Source organism: Opisthocomus hoazin, chromosome 10 (assembly GCF_030867145.1).
Source record: "Opisthocomus hoazin isolate bOpiHoa1 chromosome 10, bOpiHoa1.hap1, whole genome shotgun sequence".
Taxonomy (NCBI): domain Eukaryota; kingdom Metazoa; phylum Chordata; class Aves; order Opisthocomiformes; family Opisthocomidae; genus Opisthocomus; species Opisthocomus hoazin.
This window is the reverse complement of record NC_134423.1, coordinates 23,288,339-23,313,758: the sequence shown is the minus strand read 5'-3', so window position 1 is coordinate 23,313,758 and position 25,420 is coordinate 23,288,339. Positions and strand designations below refer to the sequence as shown.

Genomic DNA, 25,420 nt, shown 5'->3' with positions numbered 1-25,420 from the left:
TTTTGTGTGGATATATGGGGGCCTGACCTAAATTCTTCTCCAGTTTCCACCCTTGTTTTATAGTATTTTGAAGGGTATCTATTCTTTAGTGATTCATGGAATATCTATTTCAAATAGTCTTTAGGTTTGGGGGGGTGAGAGGGAATCTTTTCGTAGTCTCTTCTGTTTTTCTTTATAAAATAAAATAGTTGCAGAACACCCAAAAAGCTCAGCCTGTGGAAGCAACAAGATCTAAGAAATCATGAACTTGTGACTTTGTCAGAAATAAAGATCCGTTATTGTCTACTTATATATACTAATAAAGATCTTAAAATGCATGTTCATCTTAGGTATTTGTATTACTTTTTGAGCCCTTTCACATGTTAATTTACTTCTAGGTGTGGAAATGCTCCTCTGGATCATTTGCCTCTGAACAGAATAACTACCATGAGAAAAAGATACAGGTATTATTACTTAATTTACCGCAACAGTTAGTTGCCCTAAGTGCTCTCATTTTCCACTGGGCTAATGCTCAAGCAGAGAGTACTACCTGGACAAACATCTCCATTAGCACACAGTGTAAAATAGCACTCGGTCTCAGGAGAGGAGAACTCTCCACTAAATTCAGCTGTGGCAGAGTTACTGGATCTTTTTGCAAGACTTGTGGAAGTCACTCAACTTCTTTGTCTTAACCAGCTCTGAAATAAGCTTCAGCGTCTTTCTTCAAGAAGTACTATGGAAAACAAGTAAGATTTGAAGAGCTTTGTAATGGAGCTGACCTTGTACAGAACTCTGGGTTGATGGTTGTTTCTAGCTTACAACAATCAGTAAATCAGTAGTAGCAGTGTGAAAACATAAAGCTATTCTGCGTGTCAGTCAACATGATATTTTTGTGTTTCCTTTCATATAGGAATGGCCTTGGCCCAGTAAAAGAAGGCGAAGCACAGTATGCTGTTGTCCATTGCACTGGCTATATCAAGGCTTGGCCACCAGCAGGTGTGTATCTATCTCATTGAACTATCTGCAAGACAGCTGAAAACCTGGTTTGGGATCCCTTTGCTGGTACAAAATCAGGCTGAATTTTCAGTGGGGTAGCCCATTCAGTCTCATCTTGAAAAGCTTTTGATATCAAGAAGTGAGCTGATGTTACTCACTCTGGGCCTCTCTGGTTTTCCACGTGAAACCCTTCTCAGTTTCATTGGCACAGAGCTGTAGAAGCTGTCAGTAATGTGGGATTACAGCAACTGGGACCAAAAGTTATCAATCTGATAAAGCAGACATACAAAATGGCCTGACTTTAAGAAGGTAAACACAAAGTATTTGTACCTCTAGGAAACACCAACTAGTGCTTTTATATTTAAATACTGAATTGCAAGCACCTGTCTATGAAAATGTAATTTCAATTTCAACGCATAGGTCTTCAAGGTGGTGGTGTTAGTGGAGAATGTTCAGTGTTTGTGAGTTCTGTTTTGAGGCTGTTTTTCTGGGAAACAAGTCTTGACATATTGCTTTGAACTGCAGAGAAAAACATTTCACTACTGTAACTCAGTATTACATATGGGAATATTTACCTTTGAAAAGTTCGAAGAGGAGACAGTGGAGCTCATCCAGACGTGATCATGAACTGGGTTAGTTGACCTTGGCGTTTGCAGCAGTTGAGGAGGCTGTTTGCAATATGACAGCGCCTGCTGGCATGAATCAAATCATCAGTTGTCCTGCCCTTTTGCGGTCGGATACCGCAAGCATAAATTGCATTTGTCCAGCGATTATGAGTGCTAAGAGGTGGTTTGCAGCAAGTCTGTGCAGTGGTGTGCAGACACCAGCATGCAGATGTGAACTTCTTGTTGATTGCCTGCTGAATTGCAGTTTCGGAAGAAGAGGAAAAGCTCCACTCTATTAAATCCTATTAGCAACAATACTTCAGTGTGCTGTATGGGTCAAAATGTTTCAATTTCATCTCTGTCTCCAAAGAGTAAGATCACAATGTGTGTAAATTGCTCTATGAAAGTTAGTGGCTTTGGGTTTATTTGTTTTCTTCCACAGAGAGAGAAACTTTCTTGTCGGCAATTCCAAACATAATTGAATTCAGCCTGGACACACGGGATCTTTGAATGCCCAGCTGCCAGGTGTCACATTGTAAGATCCAGTTTACATTAGTGAGGTGTTTCCCTGTCTCCAGCTCTTCCAATACCTCGCTGCTCTCCCGTGTTTAACAACCTCTCTAATTTCCAGTCCCCGTTAGTTTATGGAAAGTTTGTGTGAGTGTATTCACGGCCTGTATTTCACTGAAGGTCAAGTGGGAGTTTTCCTGCCTTGTGTCTCTGGCTCTCTCTAGTGTTGCGGTGCGTTTCCAGAAGAAGGTCATACCCTGTCAGCCTTGGCCTTGCACAGTTAAACCAGCCCGCTTCTTCTGATCTCCATTCTCACCTATTTGTTATCCTTGTGTCTTCTCTGCACGTGTTCGTGTTTTCAACTAACTTTTCAAAATGTGGGTCACTGGCACTATACACTCTTGTTCCAAATGAGATTCTAATGATGTATAATGAAAATTACATTTCCTATCCTGACTGGCAGTATACGACATAGCATACTTCTCTTGTGTATAGGGCATTCTACTGGCATCCTAAATCACCTGATGTATATACCAGGCTGGCTTTTTCTCAGTTGTCAACTCAAGATCTTCCAGTTCATAGCAAAAATAGCTTTGAACTGTGTGATCTTTCAATTAGTAATACGAAGTTTCGTCCCATTTCTGTTGCTGTAGTTTGTGACTGTTATTAGTCCCCAAGTGCATGTTTATGCATTTAGTAATGTTGAATTTCATCCCATTTCTGTTACTCCACTCCTCAAAATCACTTGGTGCTCCCTTATGATATCCCAGTGCTCTTCCACATTGTTAATGCCTCCAAACTATAGCACAATCCTAAGGGATGTTTTCGATTTTGATAGCCTTATGTGGAATTTCAGTGGCCTTTTATGTTACCATCCAAATTTTTCCTCATAATATTCATGCCTGAGTGCCTTTTTCAGGGCATATAGTACTGAATTGGAGCAAATTTCATGAGTGTTTATTTGCCCTCCCAGTCTTCCCCACTTTATGTTGGTGATTGTCCTGAATCCATTGACTTTTGGAGTTGAATGGGAATATCCATGGGCCGAATTGGTTCCCAGTACGTTTGGGTAAATAAGTGGCAACATTACTGCATTTGTTCTCATTTCCAATGGTAATTCAACCATAATCTGCAAAGCAAATGAAATAACTGCAGCAGTAATTGAATTTGCTAAGGCTTTTCTACCCTGTAATAAAATTACTTTTGTTCAAATCAGTTAGAGAGTAGCAAGCCCCTGGCCTTTGCATCGTCTGTGGATTCTTGGGAATAAATGGGTTTGTGCTGTATTGCAGCTGTTTAAAAATTCAGCTATGGAAAGGATCATTTTCATTTATTTTTCAGTTGCTGGGTGGACACTCTAATATAAACTCCATATCCTTTTCTTTCAGAGCATACAGTGTGGCACGGGTATTATACAACTAATATACAACACATAAAACATACTTTCATGAACAAAATAACAAATATTTAGCAAATGCACTTAAACTGTACTTAATCTAATTTGTTTAGCACCTGGTATTTTCTCTTTCTGGATTGTATTGCATTGTCTGTGGCCAATGTGTTAATTTTTTTTAATCCCCCACAGAGTATAACACAATCAGTATTCATACAGAAATACCAAGGAAAGAACTGCTCTGTGATCATTCTTGGTGTGATAGACTATCAGGTTTGACAACATTGCTGCTGCTGTGAGTTGTCTATGCTAAATCTCTTAAGTAATTCAGATACTTTAAAGAGGTGAAAACAAATGACAGCTGGCATCAGTATGGTGGCACATTTTAAGGACTGGTGTTGGTGGTTGTTGTTTTTTTTCGAGATCCAAAGTAGAAAGCAAATTCCCTTGTAGCACAGGTCTGTGGTCAGCATGAACACGCTTTTGCACATCTGCCTGACTTTTTTTTTTTTTTTTCTTTCTTAATGGAGCAGCAAGGCTTACTTATTGGCAGACTGCCTTTAGCCCCGTTTTCACTGAGAAATTGGAGAGAAAACACAGGAAAGATCATGCCTCGTCCTCCGCACGGAACTGAGTTCGGTCATGCAGGACCCGTGGGCAGCCCCTGCCCCTCCCAGGTTCCCCACCAGAGCAGCCCCGGGTGTGCTGCAGCCGGTGCTCGCTCTGGGTCCGTGGAAAAGGAGCTCTTGGCCGTTCCCGGACTGCAGTGTGTTTGCTTCTGGGTGAACGAGCCATGGAGAATGGACAGAGCTGCTTTGAGGAGCGGGTCCATTCGGGCTGGGTTTGTTGATGGTCCGTGCATTTTCCTCCATTGTGCCTGCAAGAGAAGGGTAAAACTAAGTGCAAGTACAAAGCCCACCATGGGATACATGCATGCTTATATGCCTGTAAATTCTGTGTTGGACTCAAGTAGACTCTCTGCATCAGGGTAAACATCGTGTGGAAGTCAGAGGAAAAGGAGTCAGATATTTCAGATCAACGTTCCAACCAGTTACATTGTTTGTGTCTTATGTGGAGCGTATGTTAGACTGAATAACGCCAATGCAGTGTTGGATTATTTTGAATGAGGTAAAAAGACCCCTTGTTTGAAACTGGCTGGGCACCAGTTCCAGCCTTTGTCCCCTCGTTGCCGGTGAAGCAGCTTGTGATCCTTAGCCTAGGCAATGCTGCAAGTTCATAACCGCTCACAACACTGGGAAATGCTGACCTCCCCCTGATCATTCCGTTTTCAACTTAAGCAAGCATTTGCTTTGCTTCTGTTTTTTTCCCTCTCTGAGCATCTCATTCCTGGAAGGAAATGAATCTTATGTGGTCCATATGATATTTTCCTAATAGTTCTTTTTCATGCCGTAACAATTGATGGAAAATATTTGGTGGAGGGAGAAGATACAGTCTGTCAGGATGTTGCTGGTTTTCTGTAAATCAAAGCCAGGGCCTGCAGAAAAACACATAGTGAAAAGAAGGCTTAGACAGATACTTATTTGGAAAACTTCAAATAAAAAGTCCCAGAATAATGCTAAATTCAGATAATGTTGAAATCTTTTTTTTTTCTCCTTAGTTTTTTATCTTAAAAAAGAAACATTTTAGTCTTCCAAGTCAGACTTACGGTAACGTCTTAACCACAGCATGCCAAAGCTGTTAGGTTATTTTAAAGTTTTTGGCCAGAATCTGGACATTTGTGCAAAGTGTTCCCTCATCCAATACAAAACAAAATAGTTGCTTGAATATGCTTTGCAGTGCTGTCATTTTTAAAGCTTTTTTTTTTTTTTGGGGGGGGGGGGGGGGGGAAGAATTTAGGTTTTGTTGGGATTTTTCACGAGATTTTTCCTTGGTATGCTGTAAACATCCACAGCCTTTTTTTGTGAAAGCCTTTTTCCATTGTTGTGTATGGGAGACAAAGTCACACGGTGCCGTTTCGTGCACAGGCGAGTAACTGTCTGTAATGGTTCTGATGGAGATAGGCATTAACAGGGGATTGCGAGTGACCACTGGACACTTAAATTACGTCCTTTTAAAGGCTCAGAAATAATTTGTTTTTGAGTGTCGAGAAGTAAAACCACAAATCCACTAACGTGATTCTGTGTCTTGCAGAAAATGTGGGGTGGAAGGATAGAGAAAGAAGGCAGAAAATGAAGCTGTTCTGTTGTTAGAGCCAGCTAGAGGCTCATTGGGAAAACTAAAGAGTTCCTTATGTCCACACAAGCACATGTCATTACCCTGTGGGAAACTGTTTGCTGGCATAAAGGACACTTGGAAATTAAATATAACCTCTTAACGGCACAGCATTCTATTTGTGATGCTCAGTTGCAGGCTTAGCTTTGCCAATTGTTGATATTAACTTGAACAAGCATAGCACTATATTTATTATTCAAGAAGAGCATATATTTGTTGTAGAGAAATAAAGCCTTTCACAGGGTTACGTGTAAAGAATGTGAATAACTAATGTATGTTTATTTTGTTGATGCCCCCTAAGGATCAGTTTCATGGCTGCTTTCCTCGAGGCTTTTGCAGCTCTCTTCGGAGATACCGATGGTACTTAGTGACGTTAAGGAGCAGTGTGACATTGTGGTAAGAGCTGGACAAAGCAGTGTTAAGTGCAGTGCATGTATCTTTATGCACGTGCCCATACTGTAGTATGTTCAACAGGAAGTATGCTAAAGCATGAGTAAATCTCTCTAGGAATGCGTCTCATGTATAAGCACACCCACAGCTGGAACTTTGTAACCATCAGCAGGAGAGTGAAGGAAGCAATTTCCCGCTGTGGAATGCTGTCAGTAACAGCACCTACACTGCAGGTGAGCAGCAATCGCTTTGGTGTATTTTTACTCTAGATACATTTAGGGAAAGGTTAGCAATTCATTGGGCCACGTATTGATTAATTCTGGGCAGACTGTTTTTTATTCATAGGGTGTCTTGTGGGATAACTCAACTAATACATTTTCCAGTATGTTAATACAGACCAAATATAATCCATCTTGGGGGGAGAAAAAAAAGGTGAAAATTAGAACAACAGCCTCCCTTGCCAACAGAGTGACATCAAGAAATGATGTTCCTTAGCTAGGTTTAATTTTGGAGATTGTTTATGTTGCTTTCAGTTTATTTGGGCAGTAGCAAGCATGGACCAGGTTCCTAAAAAGGAAAGCGTTGTTGAAAGCTGCAGAAAGAAGATGGTGCGAAGTGGAAGCCATCCAGCTGAGTGTCTTTGCTGTGTGTTGCAATACGCTGTGCCTCTAAGGAAATGATTGAAAAATCTTTTGAAGTCAAGGGAAAATACTTTAAATTTATCCTTCTCAAATCGAAAGCTCTATTTTAAAGGGACCTTTTGGTTAAGGTTATGCAACTAGAATGCCTGGAATTATTTCCTTGAAACAGCATTTAGGCTCCTGTGTTTAAGTGGTCAAATTCTCAGAAGCACGAGACATCCACCAAGAAAATCCTCTGAAGGTGATAGGACCTAGAATTGCTCACCATCTTTGAAACCAGACCGCCTGTACTGAGCTGCCTGAATGTAACTGTGGTTGCTCCAGGCACCAGCTTTTAAAATGTTTGTTCTTTTGGCTGATGGTTGAGCTTGAAGGTTTGTCCTGGTGTGGCATTCAGGACTGAGGACCGAGAGACTCCTCATCCATCTCACAGAGAGATGCAGTCCCTGCTGCCATCTTCCAGCCAAAGTGTTAGGTCAGCTCTTCTGTGGCTCCAGGGCTTTCTTTCCTCCTATGGCTGTTTTTGTACACTGCTGCATTTCTTTTGCAGTGGAGTCAGCATCCTCATGCTTCATCCTAAGCTGTTGCACTGTTTAGTTTGTCCTGCTCTCAGTTCACATCTCCAGTCACCACTTTGTAAGGTGAAACTGCTAGATTCCAGTTATCATCCCCTGCAAACTGGACATAATTCTCAGTTAACCATTTTCTACCTATTTAAATTTAAAATTGATGGTGTGGAGGAGTCTAGGTTTAGTTTTGGGAGCTCACCCTTCTGGGCAGCCCACATGTATGGGAGCAGATAGCAGCCATGTGTCTGCCAAAATTTTGTGTAAAGTGGACACAATTTTGAGTAGATTTGTTTGCTGCTGCTTTTCCAGGGTGATTTTCGCTCTTTTTCTCAAGAGGCAGCCAAATTCAGTTCCTTTGCCTATTGGAGCTGTCATTAGCTAATAACTAAGTCTTGTGTTGAAGGAATAACTGCGTGTAAACACAGCAAGGAAGGAAAACAAAATAATTCTGTAATATGAATCTCTTGACTGTAGTTCCATGTCAGTGGTTTATGCTCTCCATGGTATGCTGGTGTCTCAGCACGTGGGGCTGATTTGTGTTTGGGACCTTGTTTGTGGTTTGCCTCGTGTAGCGGAACAGAGACTGGAAGAGCAGTGTGTGAAATACCGAAACAAGGCTTTGTAATTTTAACTGCTTGAAGGAACACTCTAGGCAGTGCAGAACAGGCCCCCAGGGAGCATCAGTGCAGGTTGTCTTCATTGCAAGGATGTTCTAAATCAGGTGAAGGATCTTGAGTGAAAGTTTGGGTCCCTGGTAACCTGCAGAAGGACCTTTATCGGAAACACAACATAATGTTTAATTGCAAAATAACATGTGTCAGTTCCACCCAATGTTATTTTTAACTTACGTGCTTAATGATGGATTTCTTACAATGTGCTCCGAAGGTCACATACTGCCACCTTGATCCTCTCATACAGCTTCTAATACAATGTTTCAGAGGAGTATCCCGGCGTTGGGTGAGGGGTATCACAAAGGTGTGGAAGCTAAGGAGTTACATTTATATCTCTGGATAGCAGGATCATTGTGTAGAAGACAAGGGGGTTTTGCCCAGCTGTTGTAGTGTGTGATGTTGAAATTGGTACTGCACCTCAATTTCCCGCTTGATAGAAGGAACAATAATGCACCTCCTTTGTAAAGCTCTTGAGATCCCCTGATAAAATCCTAGTTATCTATCGGGGGCTGCAAATGAAGTTACACCCCCAAAATTGTAAATTCCATTGCAAATAAAGTTAGAATATATATAAAAAAATATGGGTTTTTTTCTTTCATACCTTGTATATTTTATATTATTGTATAGCTCAATGGGAACTGGAAAATACCCTTAGAGTGCTATTTAGAAGCTGATTGTCAGATAAGATTAAATTATTTTGATACAAAGTAACTTCCTTCAGAGACTACCTCGGTTCATTCAGCAGCATTTATAGTCATTTTTCAGAGGCGTCATTTAAGAAAGTTGTATGCTGTCATCCTCTGCACTGTCCAAAGATTGGCTTACAGTAGGAATTACAAATTTTGAGAATAAAGTGGCTGTTGTTTCATAATTTGTAACGGCTTTGCAATTAATTTCATTAATGCTTTAAAGTGCCTCTTAAATGATTCACTGCCTGCTGTGACTGAATTCCTTGAAAAGCCTTGTGAAAGAGTTTACAAATCACTTAAAAGAAGTCAGCGGTGTCACTCTTGGAAGATGTTTTGTCAAGTCTTTCATAGGAAATTGGTATCTCAAAGCTGGAGTTGGGAAATGGCCTTAACTAAAAGCTTAGCCAACTAGCAAGTAAACAGCGCTAATCTGAGTGTTCCTATTTGTGAAACACCGAGATGGAAAACAGTACACATGTATGTTTTGAAATTATTCCTGTGTTTATAATAGTTACTCATGTTACACAACTGAAACAAGGGCTGTTAGCGAGGCGTCCGCATTTTTTCAATCTTTCAACGCAATGACCCAGATTTAGTCCATTATAGAAAAAAGTAAAACCGGCTGTTAAAGAAGAGCATGAAGTTCATGAATAATCTAGGCTGTGCCTTGTTTTTAAGGCTCGTTATAACACAGTATTCACAAAGAAAACTGAACATAGTGTGCATTCACTGACCATATGAAGTGACCCCATGGTTCCAGTAACGTGCGGTGGAGCAGTACTCATGGAAATGTTACTGTCTGTCTTGGTGTGTAATGAAATTTTTGTATCCACTTTGTCTTCGGCAGCCAAAATTGCTGCTGCGGGTACTGTGTATGCACGTGAAGTATGTCGGATCAAGCACGACTGAGAAAAATCGTCTGATCTGAACCCAGGGATAATGCCCGAATCCTAGAGAAGGCAAGAAGGTTATTCTGTATGATTCAGGGCATCTAGAATTGTGCAGAACCAGGCCAGCAGCGTCTCTGCTCATCCAGATTTCCTTATTATAACAGTATTTGTTATCTTTTAATCTAGGAATGACTATACCAGAAGAAGACGCTGATGTCGGACAAGGTAGTAAATACTGCCTCGTGGCAATAGGAAGACTTCAGGTAATGCAAGTTTTTCCTTATATAAACTCTTCTTCAAACATAATCAGTCTTGTGCTTTAGTTTTAAGGCATTTGCACGAAGTTCTGGTACTAGACTTTAACTTTTAACATGTCTCCAAAACAGGAAGCGCCTTGATGTTGGTGTGCAGCCAGTGATTTATAGAACTATAGAATCATAGAACGGTTTGGTTTGGAAGAGACCTTAAAGATCATCTAGTTCCAACTGCCCTGCCATGAGCAGGAATTGTTTAGAACATGTCAACAGAGCAAGATGAAAATGTGATTTTGGTGCATATGTGTATTTAACCCAACAAGAGCAGCCAAGATGCTCCTGGAACATGAGCATGTACAGACCTGCTATTCTGGAGTGTGCATAGGGCTGGGACATTCTAGATTGTGAGAAATGTAGTAGTACGGGTGCTGCAGATGGTAGGTTAAAGGGGCTCCCAAAGTCAGTGACGTGCTCCCTGCAATTCTTTGATTCATTCTCTCTCTCTGGCTAATCAGCTACTTGAAAAACTGTGATTGCAGGAGTTATTCTGCAAATGGCAAAGATAAGGCAGTGAAGAGGCACTTCACAAATAATAGTTTTATTCTCAGGGTGTATTGTAGTGTGCATTCAGATGTGATGTCAGCCGAGGGAACTGTGAGAATAAAATTTTACCTCTTTTTTGTCCAGACGGTTGCAATTGATGTATTACATTTTTTTCCTTTGTCTGTTGCTGATGAGGGTTCTGAGCGGGAGCTAGAGCAGTCATAGTAAATCTCCTTCACTGCAGCAGGGAGGCTCATTTTTATCTTCCCAGTCTGGGAATTCTGCCATGGGTGAACGTGTTTGAGCCTCCTGCATGATCTCCTGTTGGCCTGCACTCATTGCCATCTGCTAGGATGGCATCGCTCCTTCTGACGAGGTAGAACGACCCTTTCATTAGAGCACAGGTGCCAAACCCAGCTTATTTGAGGTGAACAGCCTGCACGGTGCCGCAAGTGTTGGCGCTTCTGCAGAGCATGTCTCTGGTGTGACGGCAGAGCTACAAAAGTATTGCATGATGGCTTTTAGGTTAATCATTCTTTTATAATCAGTGGTAATACATTCCACTGATGGAGAGAAGAAAGTTACGGGGATTCATATGTTACAGCTGCCAAAGAAAGACGATTTCTGAGAAAATCACGTTAGTAACATGTGGAGTGTCAAAACATCTGTTGCGTTAGGAGAGCTAGCAGGGTATGTGAGGAAGGGCAAGAGGAGGCTCTGGGGATGGGTTCAATCACAAAGGAATCAAGGCGTGCAAATTAAAAACTTGTTCTCTAACAGCAAATTGAAATCTTGCGTACAGTTAACTGGCTAATCTGCTTCAAGACAGCACAAAAATGAGATTTCGCTCCTTTTGCATTGGGACCTTGTTAACAGAGATAGCTCTGGAAGTTGTAAGAAAAACAACGGTCTCATCTGTAGTCCCAGTGGGAACGTATGGATATGAAGTGGCCTGAATGCACAGGTTTCAGGCAGAGAGCTGGAAATGCATCGTTCTCTGATGAGATCATTTATCGGAGGACGGTGTTTTTTCATTATGAACAGCCACTTGCTGGCCAAATATCACCTACCTCAGCCTCTGGAGAACTTTGTTCAGGTTCTCTGGGTGTTTCAGGTGAGGTTCATCTCACCTGAATGGAAGTTGAGTGTTTAGTCTAAGCTGGTCCTGTTGGATGTGTCTACAGATAATGACTTGGCCTATTCAAGAAATTGACCTTCCTGTCTTAAAATGGGTGGGCTGAATTGTCCTCTGCAAGTCTCTCATTTTTGGTTGACAAAGGCAGGAACCAAGATGTCCGACTTCAATGTGGTGCCACAAAGTGAGATGAATCCAACTGTACTTATATCCTTGCTGTATCCCTCCTTTTTGAGAGCTTCTGGTGTATTTGTTTTCCTGCTGTGTTGTTAAGCCTAGGTAGGTGCCATGGGGTGAGATATTTGCCCTGAAAACTACAGTAACGGCTGTTCTGTGTCATTTATGCGTGCTCTTCGTTTATGTATGACTTCCTTCAGTAGGCAGCACTCTGCCAACAGATACGGTTCTTCAGCTACGTAATCAAATTTGACGTAAGGTGACTGTTCTGTGGACTAAACGCTGTGGACTTTGTTGGTTGTAGGTAACCAGCTCTCCAGTGTGCATGGACATGAATGGCATGTCAGTCCCCACGGAGTTCTTGTCAAGGCACAATTCCGATGGAGTCATCACCTTTGTCGACCCAAGGTGCATCAGCGTCATTGGCTACCAGCCCCAGGTCAGTGCGTCGCTGTAAATGTGGAGACTGGTTAGAGCTAATGAAGAAAATGATATTTGTGTGTTAAAAACAAAAGTAGCAAAACATGAAATATTTGTAGCTGATATTTCATGTCTAAAGTGCATTTCATGCGCTAAATGCTGTTCATTTTTCTTTGCTGTCCACACCTGTAAAATTTACAGTTTTCCCCTTTGTTATATGGGATGTCTTTTTATACCTTTTAGATCCGATTAGAATTGTAACAGCAAGATGCTTTAAACCTTACACAGCTTTCCAGCAAAGACATTTCTGTGATAGAAAGTTAACAGTGCTTGGAGAGAGTTTTAATACTGCAGATCTGTACTTCTGCCAATGTATTGAACAATAAGCAAACACCATTTATGGCATCTATTTTCCTTCAGGCTTACATCTGCTCCTTTGAACTGGAGGCTGGTCACAGAACTAAGTAGAATAGTAAATGAACTCCTGACTACCACAGCTCTCCCTCGGATAACTCAACAGTTGCAATTTACAGGCAAAAGTGATTTCTTGCTCCTTAGATTTATCCCATTTGTTTTGATTTTAGGTAGCTTAATAGCAACTGTTTTTACAAAAAATAATGCCATAAAATGAGCTGTAGTAGAGGAGGTCAGTCTCTTCAAGACGGTGTTTCACAGGTATTAAAAAAGTCACTTCAAATTTGTTTGTAAATACATATATCTGGGCAATAATACAAATATAATGTGGGACGTGATGCCTACGAACCTTGTTTGTATGATTCATCCCTGGTCCCATTAAGGGTGGTAGATCTAGCATCTGCAAGGGTTACTTGCAGGTCTGCGTATGGATTTGTATTGTGGTTTGAGTTTTTTACACAGCATTATGTTTTGTTCTAGGATCTTCTGGGGAAAGATATTTTAGAATTCTGCCATCCTGAAGATCAAAGCCATTTGAGAGAGAGTTTCCAACAGGTGCTGTGTTCTGTTCCTTTTCTTCCACAATGTTTTTATTATTTTTGTTATTGTTTTACAAAATATGTAAAATTATGTTCAGAGCAGTAGCCTTTATTTTACATTTCAACGTATTTTTTCTGTTATGTGGGAGGAGGAGTGGCAAGGTACGAAACACTTCGTTGATTCAGTTAGTAATCATTTAAGCTGCATAAACAGTAGTTTAAACTGCGGCATGTGTTGGCTGTATTGTCAGAAATGTCACCTAGTTATACATCTTGTTTTCTTACAAAAAATTAAAGAAGTGTTCACTGCACAGTTAGAGCTGTTTTGGAGGTCCCTGTATAGATCCCACTATGTTAAGTGGAAACCAGAGGTTTTTACCTTGCAAGGTGGGCTGTTGATTTGAAAGTAGTTACACTGTGCTGTAACGCTGGATTGTTTATGACCTGAATTCTCTGCTAGCATAGATGACGTGCTTCATACTTTAATGTAGTTACACCACTTTACATCAACAGGGAATTTGGCCCTTCTCCCTATTAGGAATTGAAATGCAGACAGAAGTAACAAAAGAAATGCAACATATGGAAAGAGTTACTGATCTGGATTCATTTTTACAGTGGGCCACATTTACATCAGCTATATCAAAGGCATTTATTCTGTTGTAGAGCTTACTGTTTCAAATTGATCTGGGACATGCAGTAGGAGTACTTTCCCCAAGCCTGCTGCTTGTTGCTGGGCTTTTCAGCGCCTTCCCTGCTGCACTGGTAAGCACGGTGTAGTGTGTTCAACTGGTTACTGAGGTTCAGATGTTGTAAGTGGTTCCAGATTTTTCTGACAGCAGCCTATAGCTCAGCCAAGTCTTGTTGATCCATCTTGCGTTGGATGCTGAGATGTATTTTCAGCTGTGAAACATGGATATGAAGTGACTTCTAAAATAATTTGTATAGCCAACTATTTATTCAGGCATGGCACGCGGAAGTGGAGCTTGAAAAGGCTCTCTGTGGAAAACAACGAAATGCTGTTCTGTGTCCATCGAATAGGTTGTGCAACTGAGGTTATGGTCTCTACAGAAGTGTTTGAGATAGTGTAAGATGTCAGTACTCTCGAGGTATTTCTTACCAATCCCTCCCTCAAGCAGAGACTACCAGCCCCACTGCTGAGCTAGCAGAGACATCTGTGTGAGCACTCTGCATCCACCTCATGTCCCTTGAACTGACTGAGTTCAAACAGCAGCTAAAGAGCTTTGAAATTCAAGGTGCTGATTCCCAGGCAGGAACCTGTGAGAGTTAGGTGTTTGAAACAGGTCACCACACGCAGTAATCTTCTCTACCCCACCTTGGCTGGGGGTGTGATGCTGCACCTGAACCTACCTGGTCAGTAGCTGTCACCAGGAGTCAGGTCCTACTCCCCCTCTTCTCTGCTCCCCACCCTTCCTGCTGTCCTGATACTAGCAGACGGACTTGCTGGGTAGGCCAGCTAAGGGACTGATCACTTGTTTCATGGGACTGGCTTGCAGCTGGTGCAGCTCCCTGAACTGGTGCCTGGTTGCATCAGTGGCACAAGAAGAGCAGCGAGAACGCATATGCTGTTTTTCACTAATGCCCACATGATTGATTCCGCTAATTTATCCAAGAGACAGTGACAGAGAGCTGCTGGATAATAACACATCAAACATCCGTCTCTGAAGTGATTGCCTGGGGCTCAGAAGGGCTGACTAACTAACATTCAAGTTAATGACTTGGTCCTCACTGTGTTGGCTGAGAGTGAAATCAGGCTGCGGGCGGCTGCCAGTGAATCCCTGAACTTGGTTGCTGGGGGCTTCACTGTCACTCCTCGCTGTTAGGTGTGTGCGTAAATGATTTGCTGGATCAGGGACCTACACGATTTGCTTAAGGTCATACAAAAAAAGACAGCAGGAAAAAAAATGCAGATTCGAATTGAAAGTTCCTGTTCACTCGACCTGCGTCCAATCTATGAAAACATTGTGCTGTTTCTTTAGTAGGCAATTCCTTCTTCAGTATATTTTTGTTCAGTACAGTAGCAGTGTGATTGGGGCTGTGATTTCAATCATGCAATAAAAGACTGAAGTAAACAGTTAAGCTATGCACCAGGTGGTTTTTATTTCCCAAGAATGTAAGAAAGTAAAGGTTAAACATTAGTTTTGAAATTTTTTTGTGCTGTCTTGTTTGTGTGCACTGTTTTAAGACAGTTCAGGATTTTCCCACCAGCGATCTCTATGTTGAATATGTTATTACAGAATTAGTATTTGCTTAATTCAGACTTCAGGACAATAGATCTCTGCAGTTTGTTTTATTAGTGTCAGTTTGGCCTTAGAAAACTTTTCATTAAAAAGGTAACTGTGATTTCCAATAAACTCTCTTTTTTTAATAAAACCCCCTGAAAAGTTGACATTTCTAATTTGCTGACACTATCAGAACCAGGTTAGTGCATACAGAGGAGGGAGGGAGGGTTTTGCAGTTTTTGGTCAATTGCCAGCATCCATCTCAAAGCTTGTACTTCCTTTGGAAGATAAATTCATTCATCAGGGTGGGAAAATTGGGCCAGAAGAAGATAGTCTCAAGGCCAAGATCAACAAATAGACTTTGGTATCAAAGGATCCAGAATACAGCTATTTGATATCCAGTAGGATGCTATTCAGATTGGACGCTTTCACACAAGCTCTGTGGTTTTTACCTTGGGTGTGGTAATAGAGAATTGCTGATAAAAGAATGTCGCTCACTGAACTCAAACTACAAAAGCATTAAAAAAACAAAAAGGCATTTACCTCAGTATTATTCTGAACTTTCCTGGGCATTCCTAAGGCTTTTTGTATCTTCTATTTGCATTCTTTCCATTTAATCCTGTATCCAGTTGATCAATATGAAATGCACACCTTTGGAAAAAACAGGATTGGAGCCTTTTTTTTGATCCAATTGCATGTCGATAAAGGCAGAGGGTAAATACTGTGTTTTCTACTTTTAGAGAATACAGGCTACAGATAGCTAATACAAAATAAATTCCAGTGAATAGGGATTAAGAATCCACAATGAGTTATGGCATATATTTGCGGTAGACCTTCCCTTTCCTTCGCTGAAGCACCCTGAGATAGCTTGGTGGAAAAGCAATAAAAAATAAGCACAGGTGGCCCAGGTAAGTGCCAGCTGAATCACTTGAAACCATAGAAGTTTTCTTCTGACTTAAACCAAGATTGTTAGATAGCACATAAAATGCAGTTACAGTGCCAGGGTGCAAGTATTGTTGTGAGCGTAGTTGCTTAGCTGGCTGCTTCTTACTTCTCACTTGATGCCCAACTGTTGACTTCAGCAAAACTTCAGCCACCAAAATCAGAATTTGAACTGAGTGTTGCCAGACATCTGAATTCCTAGTTATAAACAAATAGGCTGTCCAAGCAAAGAATTTGCTCTCCATTTTCATTAATTCTATTAAAATGGATAGTGGCTTATTGGTGTTCTCTCCATTCAAACAATGGCTCACTCTTTCTTCTTTTGAAAGCCAGAAGCAAGTGTTTCTTGTTAGCACTTTGCCATCCTGGGAGTCTTATGGTGGGGTTGGGGGCGGTGGAGGGGGTGACCAACTGCATGTGGTTTCAAATAAAAACCACCAAACCATCATGTTTAAGTATTATCCTAGGTTTTGATACTGATGTATGATTTGTATATCACATATATGAATTGCATAGGTAGGTATCCAAGCAGAAAAGCAGGGTAGTCAACCTCAAAATATTTTTTTGCGTGGGCTTAAACATTTAAAAGATCGTCAGTTTGGTTTCTGTCAATCTCTCGATAAGCATTCCACATTACAACCTTCTTAAAGCTTCCCTGCTGGGATAATAGCACAACCTGTTGGTTGTCCTGAATCTGTATTCTTCTCATATGCAGGCTGGAAAATGGCATTTTATACAACAAAGTGTGAGGGTTTCATTCTGAAGGAAGTAGCTGCAAACATGAATCCGATTTTGCTTATTCTCTTCAAATTAAGAATCTCCCTGCTGTGTCCATAGCTTTCCATAATTCAAGTTTAAAACACACCAGTTATTGCTGTTTACTATTCATTTGCACAGCAGGTAGCAATCTCCTTTTATTAACCTTTCCAAATGGTTTTGCAGGTTGTGAAACTGAAGGGTCAAGTCCTGTCTGTGATGTATCGTTTTCGTACCAAAAACCGGGAGTGGATGCTGATCAGAACCAGCAGCTTCACATTTCAGAATCCTTACTCCGACGAGATTGAATACATCATCTGCACCAACACTAATGTAAAGTATGTGCCTTTCCAGATGCTCATGTACGTGGTTTTGAAATAATTTAAGCATTGCTTTTTGTTGTAAAGTGCATTATTATTTTTGTGGTAGCTGGTTTCTAGCTGCATTTGTCTTTCTGTAACAGTACAGTCTGTAACAGGGTTTTCTGCATCATGAGATCTGCAGTGTAGCTGTTTCTCTGTGTCATTATCCTGTGATGCTTCCAAGGTCCAGCTGCACTGGGGGAGAAACTTCACTTATCTGTTACGTCGTTAGACAAGCCCATTGATCTCAGTCCAGGCTGCCTTAAACTAGAACAGAGTTTCCAGCAGCAGACCAGCTGTCATGATATTGGAGGAAGGTCAGCCTGCTTCCTAAGCCAAAGAGAAAATTCCACGTCTATGTTAAAAAATATCACGCAAGTAAGCAAGACTCCTGCCTCTCGTTCATTGTGGTCATACCGTTACGTAGTCCCGGGCATCTTCTCCTTGGCCTGTGTCTAATCTTCCAGCCTATGAAAGCTGGCAAAATGATTTCCTAGTAGACTGGAGTGGGAAGGGCTCCTGATACTCAGTTAAGATCTGGTGGAATATCCCCAAGTATGGGGACAGATCCAGCGCCTTATCTTAAGAGGTCAGTGAAATCATCCTGTCTTAGAATTAATGTTCTCAAAAATCTGTAATTGAACCCTTTAGAAGGAGGTCACCGTAGGAGTATAGTGGAGGTTTGTCACCGTGTGACTGAGCAGAGAAGCTTTTGGAGCCTCCTGAGTTCTGAGCCAGTAACTACAGAAGCTAAGCTGGCCTTGATAAAGCCATTGCTTTATAGTGTGTGGGTTTTTAATAAATATTTTTTCTTTCTAATATAAACCTAATCTATTTCTAAAACACAATCTGCTTCTGATATGACCAAAGATTTTTTGCCAAGTTTTTAGCTCAGAGGAAGTTGTTGGTTTTCAGATCTCAACCTGTTAGACTGCATAGTGGAAATGCTGATCGAGCAATCTGCTAGTGGAGGTGCGTGCTGAGAGCTCCATTTGCAAAATCAAACCCCTGGGGCTTTGTCATTTGAACTTAGAAAGCTAGTAAGTGTGTCTGGGTGTTCCTTGACTTGCTCCTTCGGACATGGCACATACCTGGGCTAGAAGGGCTGTGCTTCTACTCAAAACCCAGCATCACAGTCGTTTTGCTCATTTTTTTCTGCACACCCAAAAAGGTGGGCTTAAGGAACTGAATAGTTAAGCTCATTGAAAACGAGCAAATGTGTATTGAAATCAGACAGCTAAATATCTCCCTGTCTGCACTGTGCATCAAAATAGATACTTCCACATTTCTGCTGTCCCATATTTCTCTTCCAAATAATTTGTATATGCAAAAACAGGCCTGCAAAATAAAAAGTGACTTCTGAAGTCTGTCCCAGGCTGGCCTAATTGTGCTTGCTTCCCAAGAGTCCATAGATCAAAAAGTGGGGCTGTAGACTTAAGCTGTGTTGACTCTGGGAATGTTTTTTTCCAAGCCCCCACTACACTGTTCAGCTTGGCATCGCAGCACTTACTGCGATGAACAGGACTGTGCCAGCTTCTGGCTCTTATTGTATCTCTCTTGCTAGATTTGAGTAACAACCCAGAAATGTTGACCTAGTATGGAAGTTGCCTGCTGCTACTTTGACAGAGGGTGTTCCCTCTTTCCTGTCATGTAGAAGTGTTCTAGTCTGATGGCAAGATACAACCCATTATACGGCTGCTTTTCAACAGTAGAAAGAATGTGTTATTGAAACTGTTTTCTTTTTTTTCCCCGGTTCTCTCCCACTTCTCGGAGAGATTTCCAAAGAGGACTTACTGTAATGCACTGCTGTTCCTGCCTGTTTCTGGATTTTTTTTTTTCTTTTTTTTGCACATTTGGGGTCATGTTTTGACTTCTGATTTGCTAGATGCCTTGGGGAGTTGTATGTCGTGGTAACTTGATTTCTGCCTCCTCACTAAGCTCCTGCTGGAGCTGGACGTTTGGCACCGACCCCAGTGTGCGTGGCCATATTGACGTGTCGGTGGAAGCATCGGGTGCTCTGGGTCCAGCAGTGCTTCACGTGGAGACCAAGCAGGGGCTCCTTCCACTACGCAGTTGTAGGCAGCTCTGCACAGAGACGAGTTTTGATTTGGCTATTGTTGTGATAACCTAGCCAGCTCCATAAAATACAGGCTTGAGGCAGTTAAAAATTCAGCATGAAATTGTGCAGACAATGTAGCCGAAAGTTCTAGGTTTAAATCAGTTTCTAATTTGGGGTACTTTAAAGTCACAGTAGGTACGTCTGTGTGTGCCTGTCGCTGAACAGAGTAGCTCTCGAGCTGGTCGGTGAACAGCGCTTTCCCAGAAGACTGTAGAGGGCAGTGGTGGTTCCAGCTGTGGAGGGATGAATTGATGTTTGTTGTTGTGTGTTTGGTTTGTTTGTTTTGCTTTTTTATCTTTATCTTTTTAATAAAGATACTCCTTTGGAGCTTCAAACAGTAACTTGCCAAACTTGCTTTTGATGCGGAAGGATAACGAAACATTAGGTTCAAATGTTCACTTAGTTCCTTGCAAAAAAAGAAAAGAAAACTTCTCACCGTCTCACTTGGGTGTAGTCATCCAAGAGAAACTTCCTGGAGCAATGAAGCATTTAACGTTTAGCATTTGTGCTGTATTCTGCTGAAAAGAAGAGTCACCCATTTGACCACATCTTCCTGTGTAGTTGGGACTGTTTGATTTCCAAAAAGAAATAATAATTGTGATCAGCGTTTATTTAGCATACGCATAAAGCAGCATTTGAATAAAAGAATCTGTCATGGTCACAGATAAAACTGTATCATAGTCTTTGTATGTATATAGAAGAAAGATACTTTTCTGACCTTTATGGAAATTCTGATGTTTCATTTTTGTAAGCCCCAAAGTCCTATGTTGCACTGTGTGCATTTATGAATCCTGCAGTTGTCTTGAGTCGCAAGACTTTTTGTCTCGGAGTGAGCTGGCGCAGGTCCCTGCTGGAGGCAGCTCGTGGGATGAATCAGCCCGTGCTTGTGGGCGCAATGCTTTCTGTTTCAGATTCTCATGGGCCAAAATACTGAAGAGATCAACGGTTTTGATAAAATGCCAGTCTGTGGTAGTGTGCTAGAGACTCACTTTCTCATGATCCCTGTGCCATCTGTGAGGTCTCTGATCCCTCAGGGCTGGTGTTGGGCAGACCCTTTCGCGGGGGGACTTTGAAACTGTAGGCTAAAAGAGGGAGATTTTGAGAGTTTCTGAAAGAGGATTTTACAGCAGCAGCCCCAAGGCTTTTGTTACTCCCTTTGTGTCCAAACCAGACGCAGGAAGCACATGTGCCTGCATTACATAAAAATGGCTTGGTAGGGATACAATAGTATTGTTTGACTCCCACCGTAGAGACTGTTAATTTTAAAGTTCAAATCCTTTTTTGGTTACTCTGATGCCTGGAGAAGGAACAGGTGACTTTAGTGTTCATAGAGAGAGATTAATTCGGCTGAAAATCTCTCCGGTGTGAAGGGAGCTTTCACAGAATCTTCCCTTTTCCATCAAATATGTTTACTGAAGTAGATTTGAATTGACCATCAAAACCTTCAGATTCGCTGAACCATTCCTTGTTCAAGCCAAGGGCTTTCCCAGTTTCATGCCAAACCTGGGGGTGAGGCAGGAGTTCCTGCAGCACAGGCAGTGTCCTCTGGACCCAGACAATGCCTGACTTGCTGTGTTGGGTATCTTGTAGAGCCAGGACATTTCTCTTTCATTTACTCCTTGAAGCTGTGAAACTGAAATTAAAACCAAGGATGGTTTGGGTTTTGGTTTCAAAGTCAGAAGGCAGTTTGAGTTTTGCCCAAACAAATAACAATCCCTTGTTCTGTATCGTCTTTACAAACACAATCTAGCAACTGGACGCCTGAAGGGACCTCCGCGTGTTGGCTGTTTGGTCAGGAAGGCTGGTGAGATGGCAGGGTTGGAAGCAACCACAACAGCAGCGCTCCGCTGTCCCTGGGGCGGCTGGTCCACGAATTGCTGCTGCATAACGTCTTTCAGGTTTCAAGCAACATTTGAACTCTTCGTACAGTAGCAGCAAACAACAGCAGAAGATGCTAACCTGGGTTTGCATTTCAGTCTTAATGAAGTGCAGCATAGCTCAGTGTGGATACACTTAAGGGTTTGGTTTTTATAGGAAATGGATTGGGGTGGTTGTTCCCGAAGTTCAGTGCTGTTAACACAACATGGTATTTATATCGTACTGCAGCTTAACAAGTATTAGAGATGAAAGATAGAGCAGGGCGAAGGAGCACCAAGTTAGAAGTGCCTACAAAACAAACAACTAGTAACTATGCTGTTTTGTTTGGCTCATTTGTATGTATATGGCTGAATCAAGAAAACATACTTTATACGGAACAGAAGAGACCTAATGTGCTGTTTATTGACACACGCACCAAGTCATTGGTAGTAAAAACAAATGGAACAGTGTAATTAGCTTTCACATTAACAACAGAATTTAATGGGTGTTTATTGTCCACAGGGTGGTATTTCGAAAAACTTCCCCATAGATTTGCCATGATTGAATTAACCTCCCATAGTTCTGCTGGAAAAGCAGGCATTTTCTGCTTGCGAATAAAGAATTTCTTTGCATTCCAGGGGTAATTTTTAGGAATTCTCTGTTGGCTAAAATAATGCGGAAAATCCATGGCTCTCTAATGACCTGGAGTACTGACTTTTTTTGCATGTTACTCATAGGACAAAAGTGATTCTGCGTGTTACGTGGTCTTACACCGTAAGGCTAGCAGAAGGCTTTTGGCCATCTGCTCCGATCTTCTGTTTGTTGCAGGTCACAGATTTTTGTCCAATTTGCCATGGAGCCTAGTAACTGGTGGCTGAGCAAAGCGTCTTCTGGAAAAGCATCAAGGGATGGAAAAAATCTGTTACTTATTTCAGTAGCTTGTTTGAGTGGTCTCTTGTGTTCCCATCATTTTGTGCCTAATTTGTCATATGACTTTGTCTGCAAGTTTCTCAGTCCCTTGAAATTTGAATCTATCTAGTTCAAAATTTAAAAGAAGATTTGGATAAAAATCTAAAATTCAAGCCTGTGGCCAAAAATGTATCCAAATTTTCCAGGGCTTCAAATCCATGACCTTGCAAAATCTTGTCTATTACTGCCTGTCACATTAGTCTCTCACTGGGGGAAAACCCCCGTGGTGTGTAATTCCTGTCCGGTCAGTGATTTTTCCCTTCGGAAAGAGGCCAGAAGCATACAGAAACTGCGACCACTGTCAACTATCATTTGCAAGTATCAAGCTTACTTTCTTGTCAGTCCAACTCCAATCTTATCCTAATCTCTGAGCTGTAGCATAATTTGGGGGGGGTTGTATCTTCTTTGCTAGCTGAGCAAAGAGCCTCACAGAGACAGTGTGCTACCTGCGCATCCTCGGGCCAGAAGTAACCTTGCTAATCGTGACCGAGCGACAGAAAGCAACTGCTCCTGGAAGGTGCGAAACATTTAGGTGATTTTGCAGCTGCTGAGGTTTTTTGTCATGACACAGGCAGTCTTCCTCTGAGACGCTGAGTGCCGGCAAACGCCGGCTTCAGCCCGGAGACTGGTTCAGTGCCCGTGGTGCTTTTGGCCCATGCCAGTGTTGTGCAAAAGCGGATTCTTTACCCGGTGTGCAATAAGCCAGTCCTCACGCGCGCAGGAGAGAGATTGTTTTATTCAGGCCTGGGTGCTCGGTGGATTTTCCACAAATCAAGCACACCCAATGCTAGCTTCTTCGATATATTTATACCTTAAATTCATGCATATTCTATCTATCTAATACATATTCATTCTAATCTGCATGCACTGTGGGACTGCGTGGTGTCATTCTTCTTGGCTGCTTTTCAGACCCCTCTGCGCATGTCTTCCTCCTTTTCAGGGGTCTCTGGTGGTCCGCGGTGATCTTCGGATGAAGTACCCTCATTCCTTTTATCCATGTATGGCCACATGTCACCTAAGGACAACTTAAGGCTACCATCTTTCGCCAATTTTCCTTTGTTCCTTCAAGAAAGAGAATTTGTCTTTGATTAAGCGGATAGTGTAGATGGCCAAGATATTCTGTCTCTAAGCTTAGGTTAAACATTAACATAATTCTGGTCATGCACTACTTGATCAAAGGGACACTATTAAACACGAACCATACTCCTGCTTTCCAAGGGAAGGACTTGTTCTTTTACACCAGAGCAAGGAGCTCTGCCTTCTCCATGGCAGTGAAGCTTCTTCAGGCAAGGGCCACGGCGGAGCCTTTCCTTTTCCTAGGGAACTCTCAGGTTGTCGTGCCTGTGTATCAGCTGGCTCGCTGGCTGCAAGCTGCTGTCGACGTGACGCTGTGAAGTGGAGGTGACGCTGCGGTCGTGCTGTTCAGGGCTGTGGCTAGGTCAGGCTGGAGCCGGGGCACAGCTCAGACCCCGCGCTGCGCTGGCGGGGTCCCGGGGCTCTCGCGCTCTGTCATCCCAGCTCTGTGGGACAAAGCTGGGTTTGGCTCGCTGCAAGCAGTCACATAGACCTACGCTCAGACAAGTGAGGTTCCTAACGACCCAGCGTGGGGGTGGTGTGAGTCCACACAAGAAAGCAGAACCTCACATTTGAATGGTAAAATTCTGGTCTTCATGGATCAGTAGCACTTTTGCCTTTCATTTCAAAAGGATTGGATTTTATTTCTGAGAAACTGTACTGCACAGTGGCTTTTTGTGTAGAAGTGGCTTTGTTACAGTACTTTCAAAATTTCCGATAGCAATGATTAATATAACTGTCTCCTTTTTTTTTTTTTAAATTAGGAGCTTTGAATTTGTATCCTTTCAGAACTAAAAAAAGCAAGTGGAGGAATGAATTCAGAAGATCACTGTACTAGATATATTACAACTATATAAAAGATCTGTACATTTTTGTAAATAGGCAATATCTGCACATGGAGAATGGGAATATGCCCGACTTGCCACCACTTGCGTGCTGTCCCTGCAGGTCACCTGTCAGTTAATTCTCGTGACTTCCAATGATTTTATCTGTTGATATTGGCTAATTGTCATAGTTAAGTAACAGCACCTGATACCAAATACAAATCAACTGCATTTCAAGGATCTGCAGAGTTTTCAGCACTGAAGTTCTTCATTCTGGCATGTGGCCCCTAACATTTATTGGCTCTGGCAGTTTCTTTTGAAGTATTTTTCTATTGCTGCTGCACATTTAATTTTTCCTAAATTCATATAATTGGATTAAGGCTATTACTTCCAGTGATATTTATCTCATTTAAATAATGGATATTTTTTGTTCAGTTCTGATTAGCATGAAAAGGAGACTTGTGTTTTCTGTAGCATTTGTCAACACAAATTGATTTTGTGTAATGTCTTTATAAAGTAGCACAAGCAATTTATTTCTGGACGTTCGCTGCCTTAAAAGCTTTCAAAAATTGAATAGAATCTGGACTTGGATCCTGAGGAGAGTAGAACCAAAGCATATTAAATAGGTTTTATTACAGAGAAGGATTTATATGCTATTCTTTCTCGCTCAACAGGTTGTTCCATTTGGTCTGACATGCTTCAGACAGAGCTTTGACTTTTTCTTATTGACTGGCATAATTCTGCGTTAATGTTACTGGGGCCTTCCCGTTTACTTCAGCAGGATCAGTGAAGGGGTCTGATATATTCATCGTTAATATGAGGAAGACATTGGTGGTGTCTTAGTAGTGAATTCTTAAATCCTTTATAAGAAGGTTGTATTCCATCCTCCATTACTTACCTACCTACACTTCTGTGCTATTACAGCAAAACTCTTCCCGTGCCCTGTTACATTCCTGTGGTGCAAGATTTCTCAATGAGAAAACTTTAAAAAACGGATGAATCTCATAGGAGAGGATTTACTAAATCATTGGAGAGATGTGTCACTCGGACTATAAAACAGAACACCATGGCTGTTCCTTTTTGTATCTTAATTGGGTTTTTTAATGAAGTCGTTTTATCCCCTTTGCAGACAACTTCAGCAGCAGCAAGCAGAACTTGAAGTACATCAAAGAGATGGGCTGTCATCCTACGACTTATCTCAGGTGAAATTTCTCAAGTTTTTATTTTTGT

General features: G+C 41.7%; 1 protein-coding gene across 7 annotated transcripts in view; it reads left to right on the top strand.

Annotated features, from left to right (window-relative positions):
- Positions 1–25,420, top strand: part of ARNT2 (aryl hydrocarbon receptor nuclear translocator 2) — a 106,135-nt gene that overhangs the window by 61,851 nt on the left and 18,864 nt on the right. For all 7 annotated transcript variants that reach the window (XM_075431477.1, XM_075431479.1, XM_075431480.1 and 4 more), the window contains 7 exons: positions 378–443; positions 890–975; positions 9,752–9,828; positions 11,979–12,113; positions 12,989–13,063; positions 17,172–17,323; positions 25,320–25,392. In XM_075431477.1, coding sequence (XP_075287592.1) covers positions 378–443; positions 890–975; positions 9,752–9,828; positions 11,979–12,113; positions 12,989–13,063; positions 17,172–17,323; positions 25,320–25,392 — 664 coding nt within the window. The remainder of the gene's footprint in view (positions 1–377; positions 444–889; positions 976–9,751; positions 9,829–11,978; positions 12,114–12,988; positions 13,064–17,171; positions 17,324–25,319; positions 25,393–25,420) is intronic.